Genomic DNA, 17,014 nt, shown 5'->3' on the forward strand with positions numbered 1-17,014 from the left:
CGTTCTCTTGAACTTCTCACTTTTCTTTTTCACGCACTCTACCGCTCTCGTCTTCATTCTCTCTCTCTCCTTCTCTCCTTCTCTCTCTGTCGTCCTCCCTCTTTCTCACTCTATCACACACACACTCTCTCTCTCTCTCTCTCTCTCTCTCTCTCTCTCTCTCTCTCTCTCTCTCTCTCTCTCTCTCTCTCTCTCTCTCACTCTCACACTCTCTCTCTCATAGTCTCCTCTCTCTCAAACCCTTCTCTCTCCTCTCTCTTACTCTCTTACTCTCTCTCTCTCTCTCTCTCTCTCTCTCTCTCTCTCTCTCTCTCTCTCTCTCTCTCTCTCTCTCCTCTCTCTCTCTCTCTCTCTCTCTCTCTCTCTCTCTCTCTCTCTCTCTCTCTCTCTCTCTCATTCTCTCTCTCGCACTCTCTCGCACCTCTCTCTCTCTCTCTCTCTCTCTCTCTCTCTCTCTCTCTCTCTCTCTCTCTCTCTCTCTCTCTCTCTCTCTCTCTCTCTCTCTCTCTCTCTCTCTCTCTCTCTCTCATACTTTCCTCTCTCTCAGACTCTCGCCTCTCTCAGACTCTCGCCTCTCTTACTCTCTCCCTTTCTCTCTTTCTCACACTCTCTCTCACACTCTTCTCTCTCTTACTCTCTACCTCCCTCCCCTCTCTCTCTCTCTCGCTCTCTCCCTCACACTTTCCTCTCTCTCACATTCTCCTCTCTTTCACACTCTCCTCTCTCTTATTCTCTCCCTCCCTCCCCTCTCTCTCTCTCTCTCGCTCTCTCCCTCACACTTTCCTCTCTCTCACATTCTCCTCTCTCTCTCACACTCTCCTCTCTGTCTCTCACACTTTCCTTTCTCTCACACTCTCCTCTCTCTCACATTCTCCTCTCTCTCACACTCTCCTCTCTCTCTCTCTCTCACACTTTCCTTTCTCTCACACTCTCCTCTCTCTCACATTCTCCTCTCTCTCACACTCTCCTCTCTCTCACACTCTCCTCTCTTTTACTCTCTCTCCCTCCCTCCCTCCCCCATTCCTCCACCTCTCCCTACCCTCTCCCCTCCCTCTCCCCCTCTCCCCCTCTCTCTAATGTATCCCTTCTTTTTAATTTAATTAAAGAAATAACTATCGCTGAGACCACTGCCACCGTTGCACCGACCACCTCCAACAATGTACAAACCGCCCAGACCGTTACCACAGTTGCAGCCACCGACACCACCAACAATACCACTACTAGTACTATTATCACTGCCACCAATACCACCAGCACCAGCAACATCAATACCCCAGTGCTACCACCACCATCGCCATCACTAAGAATCGGAAAAGAAGATTATAAAAAAAATTATTAAATTATAATTTAAAATATTTATTATAAATATTTTATTAAAAATTTATTTTCTATTTTATAAAAACGTTTTATTAAAAATTAATTTTCTATTTTATAAAAAAGTTTATTTTATAAAAATTTATAAGAAAATAAATTTTTACGCATGAGAAAATAGGTTTCAAACACTGTGTGTGTATGTGTGTGCGCGCGTGTGTGGGACTGTGTGCGCGTGCGTATGTGCGTGTGTGTGTATGTTGTGTGTGTGTATGTGTGTTTGTGCGCGCGCGCACGCGTACGCGTATGTGTGCGCTTTTGTGTGTTTGTGTGTCCTATTTTATAAAAAAGTTTATTTTATAAAAATTTATAAAAAAATAAATTTTTACACATGAAAAAATAGATTTCAAACACTGTGTGTGTGTGTGTGTGTGGCGCGCGCGCGCCTGTAAACATGGAAATTAATAAATTACACACATACATATATACAGGGTGTTTGATAGCTGATCATGCAGACGAAAATTGGAGATAGATTGGGTGTAGCCGAGAAGAAAAGTCATGTACCACAATGTCAAATTGCCAATAGTTATCGAGTTATTAATTAAAACATGTGAGCCAATGAGCGCGTAGAGAGCGGAGGGCGACCGCAGTAAGCACATAGACATTTGATACAGGCGGAGCCAGCGAGTGGCGGTAGGCGAGCGCGCGCGGCGAGAGGCAATGTAAGCGACAAAAGGCGATCGCGCGCGACGAGGAGCGAGCGAGCTTTTTCTTTACAGCTTTTTCTTTATAGCTCGCTCGCTCCTCGTCGTTCGCGCTCGCTCGCTCTTCGTCGCGCTCGCTCGTCTTTTGTCGCTTGCGCTCGCTCGCTCCTCGTCGCGCGCGTTCGCCTCTTGTTGTTTACGTTGCCTCTCGCCGCGCGCGCTCGCCTACTGCCACTCGCTGACTCCGCCTGTATCAAATGTCTGCGTGCTTACTGCGGCCGCCCTCCGCTCTCTACGCGCTCGTTGGCTCACATGTTTTAATTAATAACTCGGTAACTATTGCCAATTTGACATTATAGTACATGACTTTTCTTCTCGGCTACACCTAATCTATCTCCAACTTTCGTCTGCATGATCAGCTATCAGACACCCTGTATATGTGTGTTCCTTATATATAGTTAAATCGATAAACACATATACAGGGTATTCCGCAGCAACATATACAAAATTCGTGGAGGCCTAGCACGGCTTGAGATGAGCATAAAAGTCCCATACCGTTTTGCGATAATCGTAATAGTTTTCGAGAAATTAATTAAAAACGTCCAGTAATAGCGTCCGCCGAGATGTGTAAGAGTCGAGCCGCCCGAGCTTCAGGCCGGCCCACTCTACCCATAAGTAGACACCGGCGCGCGGCGAGGGGAGAAACAACAGACCACTGCCCGCGCTTGCGAGACTTCTCCTCCTACGTCTTGCCGCACCGCTCCGCACCGCACCGAAACTCGCAACGATGTCGCCGAGCCGCGAACGTTCGCGATTACAATTACGATTACTTAATAAGAGAGCAAAAATAGCTCCAATTATTGAAACAGTTATAAGCAATGTGTGATAAAAAAGAATGGAAAGAGTGAAAGCGATGAAAACCGATAGCGTGTGCAGACAATTTAATTATTTTCTGTCGTAATCTATCGTTCGCTATTAGAAGAGTATTCAATCGTTCGTTCGTATCGAAATATGATAGAATTTATACAGAGACTTTACGCGTCCTATCGTTTTATTGGACTCTATTATGAATAGATCACTGAAAATCTGTCGTAATCAATGGGTGCATAAACGATAGATGAAACTTGTAGTTCTCTATCGCATACGTACGAAAGGAAACCTATCGTTGTCAAATTTGTTATTTTTTCTCCTACTTTATGCAAACGAAATGATAGCATATGTAAGAAATTCAAAACGTTTAGTAGAAAGGAAAAAAATATTAAATTCAGTTCTTTAGTAATGCGTACAACTTTTAATTTATCACACGATTGACAACGATGTATTTCCTTTCGTACTTATACGATAGAGAACTACGAGATTCTCCTACACAGTAAAAAACGTTTCGTACTTGTGTTAAAATTTTTTGTGTGTTGAAAGTTTTGTGTTAAATTTTTTACATAGTGCTGTGTTAATTTAACATATCATCGTAGTGTTACTTAGACTTTCCTTGTTACATTAAGATTAACTATTTCCAAGTGTTAAAATAATACAATTTATATGTATTGGGTGAGTGCAAAAGTTCGTGCGGAGTTTCAATAGATGGAGTTATAAGAGTCGTAAAGTGTTGTCATTAATACTTCCATCTACATATTATATAACGTTGGAAAGGTGACGTCTTCAGCTGTTATTAAAAAAAAAATCATTTGTTTTCATACAAACTGCTTCGAGAAATATCACTTTAAAAATGAGTATCGATAAGGTGCATTTACGGCATGTTATGCTTTACGAGTTTCGGAAGGGAATAATCGTTGCCGCAGCCGTAAAAAACATTCAGGATGTTTATCAGGATGAAACACCAGCTAAACGAACTGTGGAAAAATGGTTTGCTAAATTTCGGCGTGGAGAATTTAACCTTGAAGACGAGCCACGCTCTGGTCGACCTTCTGACATTGATGACGATGTTTTGCGTACTTTAGTGCTCAATAATCCGCGAATTTCAACAGAAGAAGTTGCTACAGCACTAAACGTTGACCGATCAACCGCTTTTCGGCGTTTAAAAAGGATGGGATTCGATTTGAAGCTCGATATATGGGTGTCCCATTTTCTGATCGAGAAGAACAAAATCAAGCGAATTTCTGCAGCCGTTTCTTTACTCGGGCGGCTCAATAACGAGTCGTTTTTGGATCGACTAGTGACGGGCGATGAGAAATGGGTCCTCTACAACAATGTTCAGCGCAAACGGACATGGAAACAATCAGGTGAGCATGGTGACGCAATGCCAAAGGCCAGTTTGCACCCGATGAAGGTGATGCTCTCTGTTTGGTGGGATTGCAAGGGCATAATCTATTTCGAGCTTCTCCCCGCTGGCGAAACGATTGATTCGGACAAGTACTGTCGCCAATTAACCAATCTGAATCGAGGAATAAAAGAGAAACGTCCGATTTTGTCAAATCGCAAGGGAGTCGTCTTTGCGACAATGCCAGACCACACGTTTCGAAAAAGACGCTGCGCAAACTGAAGAGCCTGAAATGGGATGTCTTAACGCATCCACCATATTCTCCTGATATCGCACCATCTGACTATCACTTGTTCCGGTCATTGCAAAATTATTTAAATGGAAAAAACTTTGACTCTTTGGAGGCCTTAAAAAACGGCGTCTCTTCGTTCTTCGAATCTAAACCGCGCAGTTTTTATGATCGAGGCATCCGTATGCTGCCAGAACGTTGGGAAAAGATTATAGAAAACGATGGAGAATATATCATTGATTGAATAAAGATTTTTGTTTGCCTAATCACTGTGTGACTTTTACTCACAAACTCCGCACGAACTTTTGCACTCACCCAATAAATGCATTTATTTTAGTTAATACAACATTATACGTATGTTTAACACAAACTATGATTCCTGACATTCAAATGTTAATTTTTTACATATTATATGTGTTACTTTTTTACATAATCGCTTTGTGTTAAATTAACACATAAATGAGTGTGGATGATTTGGGACACACATACCGCACCGAAACTCGCGCCGATGTCGCTAAACGTTCGCGATTACAATTACGATTACTTAATAAGAGAGCAAAAATAGCTCTAGTTATTAGAACAGTTATAAGCAGTGTGTGATAAAAAAGAATGGAAAGAGTGAAAGCGATGAAAACCGATAGAGTGTGCAGACAATCTAATTATTTTCTGTCGTAATCTATCGTTCGCTGTTAATAAGAGTATGCAATCGTTCGTTCGTATAGAAATATGGCAAAATTCATAAAAAGACTTAACGCGTCAGTAGAATAGTAAGGCCGGTTCTAACCCTGAAGCGCTGAGGGGGATGCGGGGAAGCGGGGAATTCAGGGTGCGGGGTATGACGTCGCGCGGGGAAGGGAACTCATGGTGAGACGTCACGCAAGATAGCGACCGTGACGTCACGTATACGTCACGAGAAAAAAAATGTATTGGGATGCAGGTAGAATCGAACCCGAACGCTCGCGGTTACTAAACCAATGCTCCAAAGCTCCTAACCACCGTCGCCTGTTGCTATTAGACGTCTAAGTAAAGTAGGCATGATGACGTCACGAGAGAAAAACTGTCGAGATACTGCTAGACTCGAACTCGGGCCCCGCGGTTACTACCCAATGCTCCAAAGCTCCTAGACCACCGTCGCCTGTTGCTATTAGACGTCTAGTGAAGGTTCTTAGAGTGGGCATTATGACGTCATGAGCGAAAAAATAAGTCGGAACTAGGTCAGACTCAAATCCCCTTAGCCCTTCGTTTACTGCGCCATATCGAACGTCTATCGAACGTCTATCGAACGTCTATCGAACGTCTATCGAACGTCTATCGAACGTCTATCGAACATCTATTGAACGTCAATCGAACATCTCTCGAACGTCTAATAAGCATCATACCGCAAATAAAGAAGTATTTTTATCAACGCAATTACCATATAAAATTCTAAGAAAGGGGATAAGAGAAAGAAACATCTGCACATTTGAAATAATGATTATTAGATTTATTATATAGTGTCATACAATTTTCTTCGAGACCACCAATTGAAAATATTTAGTACATTCTGTAATGCACAATTTTTCATATGATTATTACATCGAAAAGTATTATTCAATTTTTGCAGGGAAGGCATATCGTCGTAATCGATGTCCATGGTCTTAATGATCACGCTGCTTCTCGCATTGTCATCCAGAAGTTGTAACAACCATTTCCGCTTCTCATGTCCTTTCACATACACAAATTGAGATACATCGTCTTCAAGTTTGTTATACATATCACCCGCCACAGCTGCAGTAACCAGATGTTTAGCTCTGCAGTATTTGACGGTTCCATCTTCCCATCGTAATCCATGATGATTAGCAGTTAACCAGTAGGCCCTCGATTTGTCCGATCTTGTGAGCAGATGCCATGGCATCGGACTCGTGAAGATGCGAAAGAATAGTGCCGTTCTTCAGTATCGCCGCTTCTTTTACAATAAATCTCTCTCCATGAATCCTTGCAAGTCGACAAATGTCGGAGCATCCATGACGAAATATTCTTCGACACGTCCAGGAGAGAAATGCCGTTTATAGCACTTTGTTTCGTGTATTATACTTTTCTCGTACATACTTTCTGATGTTAGTTGAGTTTGCGCACTATGTTGGTTAGCGGGCTGTATTCAACTACACGATCATGCAGGATGAGACAATATGCGGTAGTATTCACCGGTATATTCTCCTTACACTCAAATTCTATCCGCACATCCACAGTGGCACTCTTGACGGACTCATTTTGATGCGAACAATCGATAACCACGAAAGACCTAGCCGCCGAAAGTCGGTAATTGCTAACCATACCTCAGCACTGTCGCATCCATAATACGATTTACGAAAATGTCTATGCATATCGTAAAGTATGGCGCATTTATTTTTTGCAAAGTCTAAATTCATGTCATCGTACGGATAACACTCTGAATTCAAATAGAGCTTCACATTGATCAATTTGCAGTCATCGAAACGAGCTATATTTTCCGACATTACATTCTTCCGACCAGTCTGCAGCTCAAAAATAACGTATCGAGGCTTCTCCAGATTAGTAGCAGTTTTGATGGTCCACAGATGTTTGGTCGTGCTTTGCAGTAGAAGAAATTCATACAGATCCCACGAGCGGAAACTCATACTCAGGTATCGTCCGTTCTCCAAAGTTTTCAGCATGGAAAGTTTATTGATATCGTTCAAGATTACGTGAGGCATTCGCCATTGTATCTTGAATAGCTCAATCTTAGGATCCAGCGCTGAAGATCCTTGTAGACTGTTGTTGTCGCTGCGCGATTGTAATAGAATCAATTCGTGACGCGCGTTAATCACGATACGCTTGTAGTCTTCACAGAATCCTAGCAACACGCTGAGTGGTACGCAAAAGTTGAAGTATCCATCCGGCGAAATAGTGTCAGTCGCATCCCACGCAGCATTTTTCATGACAGCATTTTCGTCCGAAGACATCGATACATAGTTTTTGAGCGTTGAAGTTATTCCCACGTTTCTGTTACGATCAATCTCCACACCATCCAGTTCATAACGAATCTCATCAAACATGAATGCAACGCAATTATATCCCAACGTTACACTTGCACCATCGACTGCAACTTGTTTCGTCACCTTCCCCTCGACATAGAGATAACTCTCGCATGGCAATATGTATAAATCCTGCTGCTGTATGGGTATTCGTATCTCGTCGCTATATCCAAACGTTGTATTAGCGTATGGGTTGTACGTATGTGTCTCGATCTTGATGATGCGCTCATCAAAGACCGGTTCACTTTCAATTTTCAAAATGTCAATCATCTTTCTCAATCGTTTCGTACGATGAATCCCAGAGATTTCAAAAATTCAACGCAGTAGAATAGCTAGGCCGGTTCTAACCCAGAAGCGCTGAGGGGGGCGCGGGGGAAGCGGGGAACTCAGGGCGCGGGGTATGACGTCGCGCGGGGGAAGGGGAACTCATGGTGGGCGTCACGCATACGTCACGAGAAAAAAAATGTGGTGGGACGTCACACAAGATGGTGACCGTGATGTCATGCATACGTCACGAGAAAAAATGTCATATAATGTGTTTTAAATGTCCCCTCGTAATTATCAAACTGAAATAATATACAGAGAACTGAAATTATATACAGTGTTTATATAAAATAACTAGTATGTTTTGACCGAAATAGTTACATATCGAACATCTCTCCAACGTCTCTCGAACGTCTATTGAACGTCTCACGAACGTCTCACGAACGTCTATCGAACGTCTATCAATCATCTATAGGTATTTTTATCAATATAATTAACATAATTAACATAAAAATCCTAAGAAAGGGGATAAGGGGAAGTTGGAAGAAAGGATCTGGTCTAAAGTAAAAAAGATGTATCATAATATATAACAAAGTAATTTATTTATACTTTTATTACAATTTGTAAACGCTGCAATATAATGGTGCTGTGTATTATAATATCACATTTTGACCAAAATATTTTTGTCAGCGGTCGACCTCCCAGACTGCTGATACCAAATCGTAGGTCTACAAGTACTATTGTGGTATCAGATAAAAAAGTGTATGCATATCTTATCATAGGATGTCTGTGAAGCATTTAGTGCTGCATCATGTAAAGATATGACTATTTTGGCTAGGTTTTTCCGGGAGTTATAATAACGAGAAGAGTGGCAAAAGTGAAACATACAGATTTAATTTTGTGTGTATTTACCAGTCAGAGCTCTTTCAGTATGGATCGTGAAAACATAGAACATGAAGAAGTAGAAGATGAAGAAATAGAAAACGAAGAAATAGAAGACGAAGAAGTAGAAGACGAAGAAATAGAAGACGAAGAAGATATAAATCATATACTCACGGATGATAGTAATTATGATAGTGACAATAGTAATCAATTAGTGAATGAAAAAGTGAAGAAATTAGAAGTTTCAGAAATTAATACTTTGAGTGGCCAAACAAAAGTGTGTTGCATTTATTTTTCATATAATTCTGGAGACAATTTACGGTTCTGCACATCATATTTTGTTGATGGCGTTCGCGATACAGTTACAGAAATATTTGCAGTGCGCAAACACATCACCGAAAGACACGATGTGATTGATGGTGTATTTTGTTCAAACTGTAGAAACCCCGTCTACCAAATAACACCATGTAATCTGTGTCCAATATGTATGTACTAATATGACATATTTAAAACAGAATTCTTATATACGGTATAAAAACTTCATCCAATACACTATACAAGATAAAAAGAAGCAGGAAGAATGTAATAACGATATGTGTGTGTGCGTGTGTGTGCGCATGTGGAAGACAGAAGAGCTATAAAAAAGTTCAAATCAGAACATTCTATAATTTAGTCGAAGACAAACTGAGTGGACGCCAGACTGCTGATACCAATCATAGGTCTATAAGTCTATTATTGTATCAGATAAAGAAAGGCATGCACTTAGGCAAAGTCCACAACGAGTTGATATGAGTTTAAGACTCAGGAATGTGTTTAATAGTTCATCGAGGAAGTTTCTCGAATTTTAATAATGGCATTTGTGAAAGAGTTAAGGGTTATAAAATGTTCAAAGTAGAATATTCTATAGTTTAGTCGAAGACGAGCAGAGTGCGCAGTTACAGTGTGTTTACAACGTTTTGCTAGAAAAATGGCAGAATCATCATTATCATCATTATCAACCGTAGAACGTGAACTGCAGAACCAGGTCGCTCAATTAGGCTCGCTAGACGAATACCTCGCATGGGAACAAAAGTGCGACGAGTGTCTCGAGTCGTTGGAACAGCATAGCCGAGCCAAACAACCACGACTATCGGTTGGTTCAGCGCACTCGATGGTTGCTCGTATAGCGCAACTCGAGGGTTTAAAAAATACTTTGCGCAGACGTTTTGTATACGCAGGAGCCGGACATTCGACACTTGTTTGGCGAGAAATCGATACAGCGTTCAATAGTCGCATATCAACCGGGGCGATTGTAAATACAGACTATATCGACCCTCTTCGATTTCTCCAAGATGTGAAGAATATCGTGCTCGAACATGTGCGAAGCGTTATGAAGAGACATGGTAGCATAAAAGTGAATACTGTGTTCAACGGTGAATTTGTGGCAGGTGATAAACGCGCGAACAAGAGCATTAATACGAGGAACGTTGAACTTTTTTTCACATCCGATCTAGACAATTGGTTCGCGATGCGTGTTATCGAACCCACCTTAGCGTCCATGGAAGAATTTCAGGAACGAGATAGCGGCTGGGCACTCTCGCGCATACTCAATCTGACCGTTAATGTTAACAAGTACAATCCATTACATTCGGGATGTCATATCGAGTTACCGCGCGAAATAAAAATGAAGCGGGCAATATAATATACATTATAATTAACGTGCAATCTATGAACAATGCATGTTTCGCATGGGCAGTGGTTGCAGCGTTATGTCCAGCCGACAAACACGCAGATCGTCAATCTTCGTACCCACACTATACATCGGTTTTGAATATGCAGGACATTGAATTTCCAATGCGCATAAATCAAATTAAAAAGTTCGAACGGTTGAACGATATCTCGGTCAACATTTATAGTGTGGAGAAGAGATATGACAACGCGACAAAGAAAGAAGGGAACGTGGTCGCACCTATACGTCTTACGGAACAGAAAATGGAGAAGCATGTCAACCTGCTGCATATCCCAGATCCGCGAGATGATGATAACGCTGGGCACTTCGCGTGGATCAAGAATTTGTCCCGACTCGTCAGCTCACAACTGAGCAAAAAGGAACACAAAAAACATATTTGCGACCGGTAAGTATACACAAAGAACGCAATGTATAATGTGACATATACTAATAACAAATAATGTTTTTCCAGATGTCTACATTACTTCAGCTCGAGCGAGAAGCTGGAGAACCATACCGTCGACTGTCAAAAAATGAATAACTGTGCCATCATCTTGCCAAACGATGACAACAAATGGCTCAGCTTCACCAACTACTGCAGGAAGGAGCGGATCCCGTTTATAGTTTACGCCGACTTGGAATGCATCCTGGAGAAGACACCGAGGGAAGAACAAACGAGTTCGTATGCGTATCAACATCATAGCGTATTTAGTATAGCATATTACGTTCGATGTTCCTACGACGAGTCATTATCCGCGTATCGATGTCGTCGCGATCGGGATTGCATCTCATGGTTTGTCAAAGAACTTGAAGAACTGGCACATCGTGTAAAGGATATTTTGTCCGCAAATGTCCCCATGGAAACTTTGTCGAAAGAACAGTGGGAGACATTTCAAAACGCTATGCTGTGCCATGTGTGCGAGAAATCATTCGCAAAGGATGATACACGCGTGCCCGATCATTGCCACCTGACTGGACGGTACAGAGGTCCCGCGCATTCCAATTGCAATCTAAATTATCAAGACAGTTATTGCATGGTCTTTCACAACTTATCCGGTTATGATTCACACTTTATCATCAAAGATATAGCAACCGCGTTCGAAGGTTCAATCACTGTACTACCGATAACCAAAGAGAAATATATTTCATTTACAAAGACTGTAGGAAACATGATGGATAGTAAGAATAAATGGAAAAATTGTATACAATTGCGGTTCATCGATTCGTACAAATTTCTCAGTAGTAGTCTCGATAAATTGGCGTCTTTTCTCGACAACGACAAATTAAAAATTGTTCGGTCCGAATTTTCAGATTTGTCCGACAAGGATTTTGATTTATTGACGCGAAAGGGGGTCTTTCCGTACGAATACCTTGATTGCGCGGACAAACTGCAGGATCGGTGTTTACCGCCGCGCGAGTCATTTTACAGTTCGTTGACGGGTGACACGGTATCTGAGAGCGATTACGCGCACGCCACGAACATCTGGCAACGGTTCGCCATTCAAACCTTAGGTGAATATAGCAACTTGTATCTGAAGATTGCTGTCTTGTTGCTGGCCGATATTTTTGAAAATTTCCCCAATAGTTGTATCAAAAGTTATGGGTTAGATCCCGCGTATTACACTTTGCCTGGTTTTACGTGGGATGCTATGTTGAAGCATACGGGCGTTAATTTCGAACTGCTCACTGATATCGATATGGTCATGTTCATCGAGCGCGGTATTCGCGGTGGCCTCAGTCAATGTTCCGGTAGATATGCAAAAGCCAATAACAAGTACATGCAGTCTTACGATCCATTGCAACCATCATCATATTTGATGTACTTCGATGTAAATAACTTGTATGGTTGGGCAATGTGTCAACAGTTGCCATACGCCGAATTTCGATGGGTCGATGATGTATCGAATTTCGACGTATCATCAATCGCACTAGATTCATCTATAGGTTACATTCTGGAGATTGACTTAGAGTATCAGCAACATCTGCACGACGCGCACACTGACCTACCGTTCTGTCCGACGCGGGGCAAACCGCCAAACAAAAAGCAGGACAAGCTTCTCGCAACCTTATGCGATAAGCAGCGTTATGTGATTCATTATCGCAACCTGCAGCAGTGCACGCGTCACGGTCTTCGTATTGGAAAGATACACCGCATACTCAAATTTGCTCAATCTCCATGGCTCCGCGATTATATCGAACTGAATACGCAGTTTAGAACACGCGCGACAAACGATTTCGAGAAAAGTTTGTACAAATTGATGAACAACGCGGTGTTCGGTAAAACTATGGAAAACGTTCGCAATCACGTAGACGTAAAACTATTGACAAAATGGGATGGACGATACGGTGCTGAGGCAATGATTGCGAGACCAAATTTTCATAGCAGAAGTGTCTTTTCGGAAAATTTAATCGCCATTGAGCTACGTAAACTTGAGGTGAAATTCAACAAGCCGATCTATGTGGGTATGTGTATCCTTGACATATCCAAGATCTGCTTGTACGAATTTCATCACGAGTACATGTCTCCTCTGTATCAGAACAGATGTAAAGTAATGTACATCGATACTGACAGTTTAATCTACCATATGCAATGTGATGATATTTTCGAGCACATGAAACGTGATATTTCTAAGTTTGATACGAGTGATTATCCCGCTGATAATGCGTACGGTATACCGCTTGTCAACAAAAAGGTACCAGGTCTGATGAAAGATGAAAATGACGGAGCGATTATGACGGAATTCGTCGGGCTCAGAGCAAAGATGTACGCGCTAAAGGTAGACAGCAAAAATGACACGAAGAAGGCGAAAGGTGTGAAGACCAATGTCGTAGCGCGAACTATAACGTTTGATGATTATATGCAGTGTCTGAGAGATGAGGTCGAAAAGCAACGTCGTCAGTCATGCATACGATCCAAAATGCACAAAGTCTACACCGTGTCCGAACTGAAAACTGCTCTGAGTCCGTATGGTGACAAGCGGTATATCGTACCGAACTCAACAGACACTTTACCATGGGGACATTACAGGATACAATTGTAAACTAAAAAGCGATCATTGTGCATACATGTATATTGTAAAATGAAAAGCGATCATTGTATATATATTTGTTTGTAAGAAATATTGTTAACTATAATAAAAGATGGTTTATTACAAGCTGTTTAGGATATTGTAATAAAAAAGTGTTTATAACAAAGAATTGGTTACAATACATTTTCTTTGTATATCCAAGAGTTGTGCGAATTATCAAATCCCAACCATTTCACTAAAACCTTGTCGCCGCTTTTTCGCAACACCTTTTCCACGAGATAAACGTCAGGATTAGCAGCGCGATGCAGTTCGTATTCGTAAAATCCTCCAGCAATAGACTTTCCGCGAGAATCCTCGAGCAGATAGGTCGCTGGATTAGTTGTCTGCACTTTGACGATTTTAAACACTTCGGTTGTCCAATTCGGTGTATAGCCTTTTTCAAAGATGGTTTTGAACTTGCTCACGCGTACCAGATCCCCCACTTTGAATCTCGCAGGCGCAGCGATCTTTACGTTGTTGTAGACTGTGTGTAGGAGCTTATCAGCGATTTCGGGTGTCACATCGATAGGACGCATGCCGATAGTTCGATGTTTCCGTGTGTTGTACTCCATGATAAGGTGTGGTAACGAGTCGATCCATTTGTATGTTCCATTCAACGTAAACATTTTTCACATGTCGTTCTTTAACGTGCGGTTGAATCGTTCCACAACAGATGCCTTCATTACCGATACGTAGAATAATGATTGATACTGTGTTTTTTAAGGAGTTTCTGCAAATCCGCATTATAAAATTCTTTTCCCTGGTCCGTTTGCAAATTTTTTGGACATCTTCCAGATTCTTGAAATATCCTGGCGAACACTGCCACTGCTTCTTTACCGCTCTTGCTCTTCATCGGTACAGCCCACGCATATTTGCTCAACACATCGATAATAGTGAGTATATAGTGGTAGCCTCTATTGAATCGCGAGTAAGGACGCATCTCTACCAAGTCAGCTTGCCAAAGATCATCATATCCGCGTACTATGACGCGTCTACGGGGAAAATATCTTCTCGCTGGAGCGTGCAACTCCTCCACCAACCGATGCTTTTCGTTACCGATGAGCTGCTTCTCTGAACTTTTCTTCTTTTTGTTAAATTTTGATGATTGCTTCGCCATTGCAGCTTGTGATGATCCGTCTCTCGCTATGTTGATACTATATGTCAATTTAACTGTAATATTCTACTTTTAAATTTCCCCTGATTTCTTTATCTCTGAGCGTGTCCAGTCTAAAATTATGGTATTGATACGGTAGTCTATCTCTCCATTCTAAGTAAATATAAAAACTATATCTTATCATTTTGAAAAAGATAAGTAATTGTAGACCTTTTACGTCTGCGCATCACCATCCCCACTACTTTCTCTATTCTCTACGGGGAAAGACATACGGTGTTGAGACTGGCGAAGCATTCAAGCTTCGTTGCTCCTACTTGCAGCATAGCTAGTTCTCGTTATTACAAGTTCTTTACAAGTTATTAACAAGTTCTTGGAAGAAAAATGTTCGGCGCTAACGTGGACACCGCTCTCAAGAAGACGTCGAAGAAGACGAGCAGTCTCTCTACAAAAGTGGGAAACGTCCGTAACATGCTTCTATGTACGACGTACGCGCTCAACAATTCGGACACTAAGAGGATGCAGGTTGGATTGCGCACCACGTACGACATGGGTCCATTTGAGCCAACGATCAGGATCATGGGGAACACGTCTTCAGGAATTCTCCTTGATTTGAATACGTGGGAGAAGTTTAAAGATATTATACCCTCTGCAAATTCTTATTTGTGTGGGGAAAATAAGAATACACCAACCCCTATCATCATCAACAATATCAGCATCAACTTTACCTCAGCGTACGGTGCACGAGCTGTAATGGTGAGTCAGCGAGGGAAAATGCTGGACGAGAGCGGACCTGCGAAGAAGACATCGGAGGAGTCTACGCATCTGAAGCAACCGCCGCTGAAGAAGCATAAGCTGTATACGGAGAATATTATAATGCAGAAGACATCTTTCGATGGTCTGCAAACTGTCACAAAATGTATCGATGCTAGATACGAACATTTACAAGCGGTTGCCGCTCTTGTGAGTAATTGCAAATATATTTTAGTAGGCGAAATAGAACTTAATCTCACGAAGGAAGGTGTAAACGAAGATTTCGTAAAACGGACGCTCGTTGATAAATATCGCGAAATCGAGGAAAATGTACGACGGCAAATGAAAAATTTACAATTTTTAGACACATATTTTAATATTGTATTCCGTGAATTGACTACGATTCATTTAAATGAAATTATACACGAGATTATAACAAACGCAGAATGCTACGAGTGTTTGCAAAACTACGAATGTAACTTCAAAAATAAAATGTGAATTTATTTTATAAAAATGTTGTATATTCCTTTCTCCCCACCTCTTTTCTCTCCCCTGCGATCTACAATTCGTTGTAACAAAACCCAACTTAACTTTTCGAGTTCGAAAGCGAAGGGGACACACAGGTAAAAATATATTCTACTTTTATATTTCCGCTGATTTCTTTATCTCTGAGCGTGTCCAGTCTAAAATTTGGTCTATGTTCTCATGAATGCTATTTATGCTCTGTATGTTTTTTCTCCGGTAGTCTTCCAGCCAATCCTTCAATTTTTTAACATTCTCATCTACATACTGCTTCATCTCAACGTTACTCTCATGCAGTAGAAGCTTTACAGCATTTATATTCTCATCGATATACTGTTTCTTCTCAACGTTACTTTCATGCAACATAAGTTTTACAGACTTTATACTCTCATCCACATAATATTTGTGCGCAGCGTCATTGAAGGCTTCCGGCTGCGGTACATTATGTATCGCATGCATTTTTGCATCGAAACATTTGCCATCACGACCTTTACTATTGGCGGTTAGACAAAGGGCATTTTCATGTACATATCGTTTGGTTGCAACGTTGTTTAAATGATATCTGACACCTGCAACACATTCTTCCACGTATTGTTTGGTTGCAACGTCACTGTCGGCTTCAGGTTGCGCTACATGTTGTATCTTGCGCGACTTTGCGTCGAAAACTTTGGCAGCGTTTAAACAAAGAGCATTTTCATGTATGTAATCTTCAACATGTTCATTCCATTGATGCGCTTCGATCGGAGAACTATTGCTGTCTGGCAATACTCCAAACTTATGCGTCGACATTTCGGAGCAAGCTATGTCGATGCTCTCGACTGGCTGACGATTGACTGACTGACTGACTCGTGTCAGTGCAGCGCTGTTTAATTTATAATACCAGCTTCGCGGAGTTCTTCGATAATCGATAAAATTTCGTTGTCATGAGCGTTGTTGCCGACTTGGCGCGAAGCGTCAAGCAATCGCAAACGATCCACCAGCTCGTTGGGATCATCCCAATGCACGTAATCGATATTGTTGTCATTTATGTTCATCATAGCTTGAGATGCATATAATGCACCTTTTCCGGCCACTTTATCGCTCGACGCATGTGATACTAGGGGCGCGATTATATGTTTATATTTGTGTCCCTTGTTACCGAGTATCGATTTTGCG

General features: G+C 41.5%; 3 protein-coding genes across 3 annotated transcripts; 1 reads left to right on the plus strand and 2 right to left on the minus strand.

Moving 5' to 3' along the window:
* Positions 1-10,644: 10,644 nt before the first annotated feature.
* LOC112589602 (uncharacterized) lies at positions 10,645-13,489 on the plus strand. Its single transcript, XM_025303568.1, has 2 exons — positions 10,645-11,584; positions 11,717-13,489. Exons 1-2 carry the CDS (start codon positions 10,939-10,941, stop codon positions 13,444-13,446), a joined length of 2,376 nt encoding a protein of 791 aa, XP_025159353.1. The 5' UTR covers positions 10,645-10,938; the 3' UTR covers positions 13,447-13,489.
* A 118-nt stretch (positions 13,490-13,607) lies between these two features.
* On the minus strand, positions 13,608-14,045 carry LOC112589603 (uncharacterized). Its single transcript, XM_025303569.1, has 2 exons — positions 13,905-14,045; positions 13,608-13,817 (listed from the first exon to the last, which is right to left on the minus strand). Exons 1-2 carry the CDS (start codon positions 14,043-14,045, stop codon positions 13,608-13,610), a joined length of 351 nt encoding a protein of 116 aa, XP_025159354.1.
* A 110-nt stretch (positions 14,046-14,155) lies between these two features.
* On the minus strand, positions 14,156-14,590 carry LOC112589604 (uncharacterized). Its single transcript, XM_025303570.1, has one exon. The coding sequence runs from the start codon at positions 14,588-14,590 to the stop codon at positions 14,156-14,158; it is 435 nt and encodes a 144-aa protein (XP_025159355.1).
* Positions 14,591-17,014: the final 2,424 nt, after the last annotated feature.

Source organism: Harpegnathos saltator, unplaced genomic scaffold, assembly GCF_003227715.2.
Source record: "Harpegnathos saltator strain DR-91 unplaced genomic scaffold, Hsal_v8.6 scaffold556, whole genome shotgun sequence".
Taxonomy (NCBI): Eukaryota; Metazoa; Arthropoda; class Insecta; order Hymenoptera; family Formicidae; genus Harpegnathos; species Harpegnathos saltator.

Excerpts from the sequence above, each read along its gene's own strand:
- LOC112589603 (XM_025303569.1), bottom strand. The coding sequence starts at position 14,045 with ATGGAGTACAACACACGGAAACATCGAACTATCGGCATGCGTCCTATC. Across the intron at positions 13,818-13,904 it reads GATTCAAAGTGGGGGATCTG|ACAACTAATCCAGCGACCTA; the intron begins GTACGCGTGAGC and ends GTCAAAGTGCAG.
- LOC112589602 (XM_025303568.1), top strand. The coding sequence starts at position 10,939 with ATGAATAACTGTGCCATCATCTTGCCAAACGATGACAACAAATGGCTC. Across the intron at positions 11,585-11,716 it reads TGTAGGAAACATGATGGATA|ATTTGTCCGACAAGGATTTT; the intron begins GTAAGAATAAAT and ends CCGAATTTTCAG.
- LOC112589604 (XM_025303570.1), bottom strand. The coding sequence starts at position 14,590 with ATGGCGAAGCAATCATCAAAATTTAACAAAAAGAAGAAAAGTTCAGAG.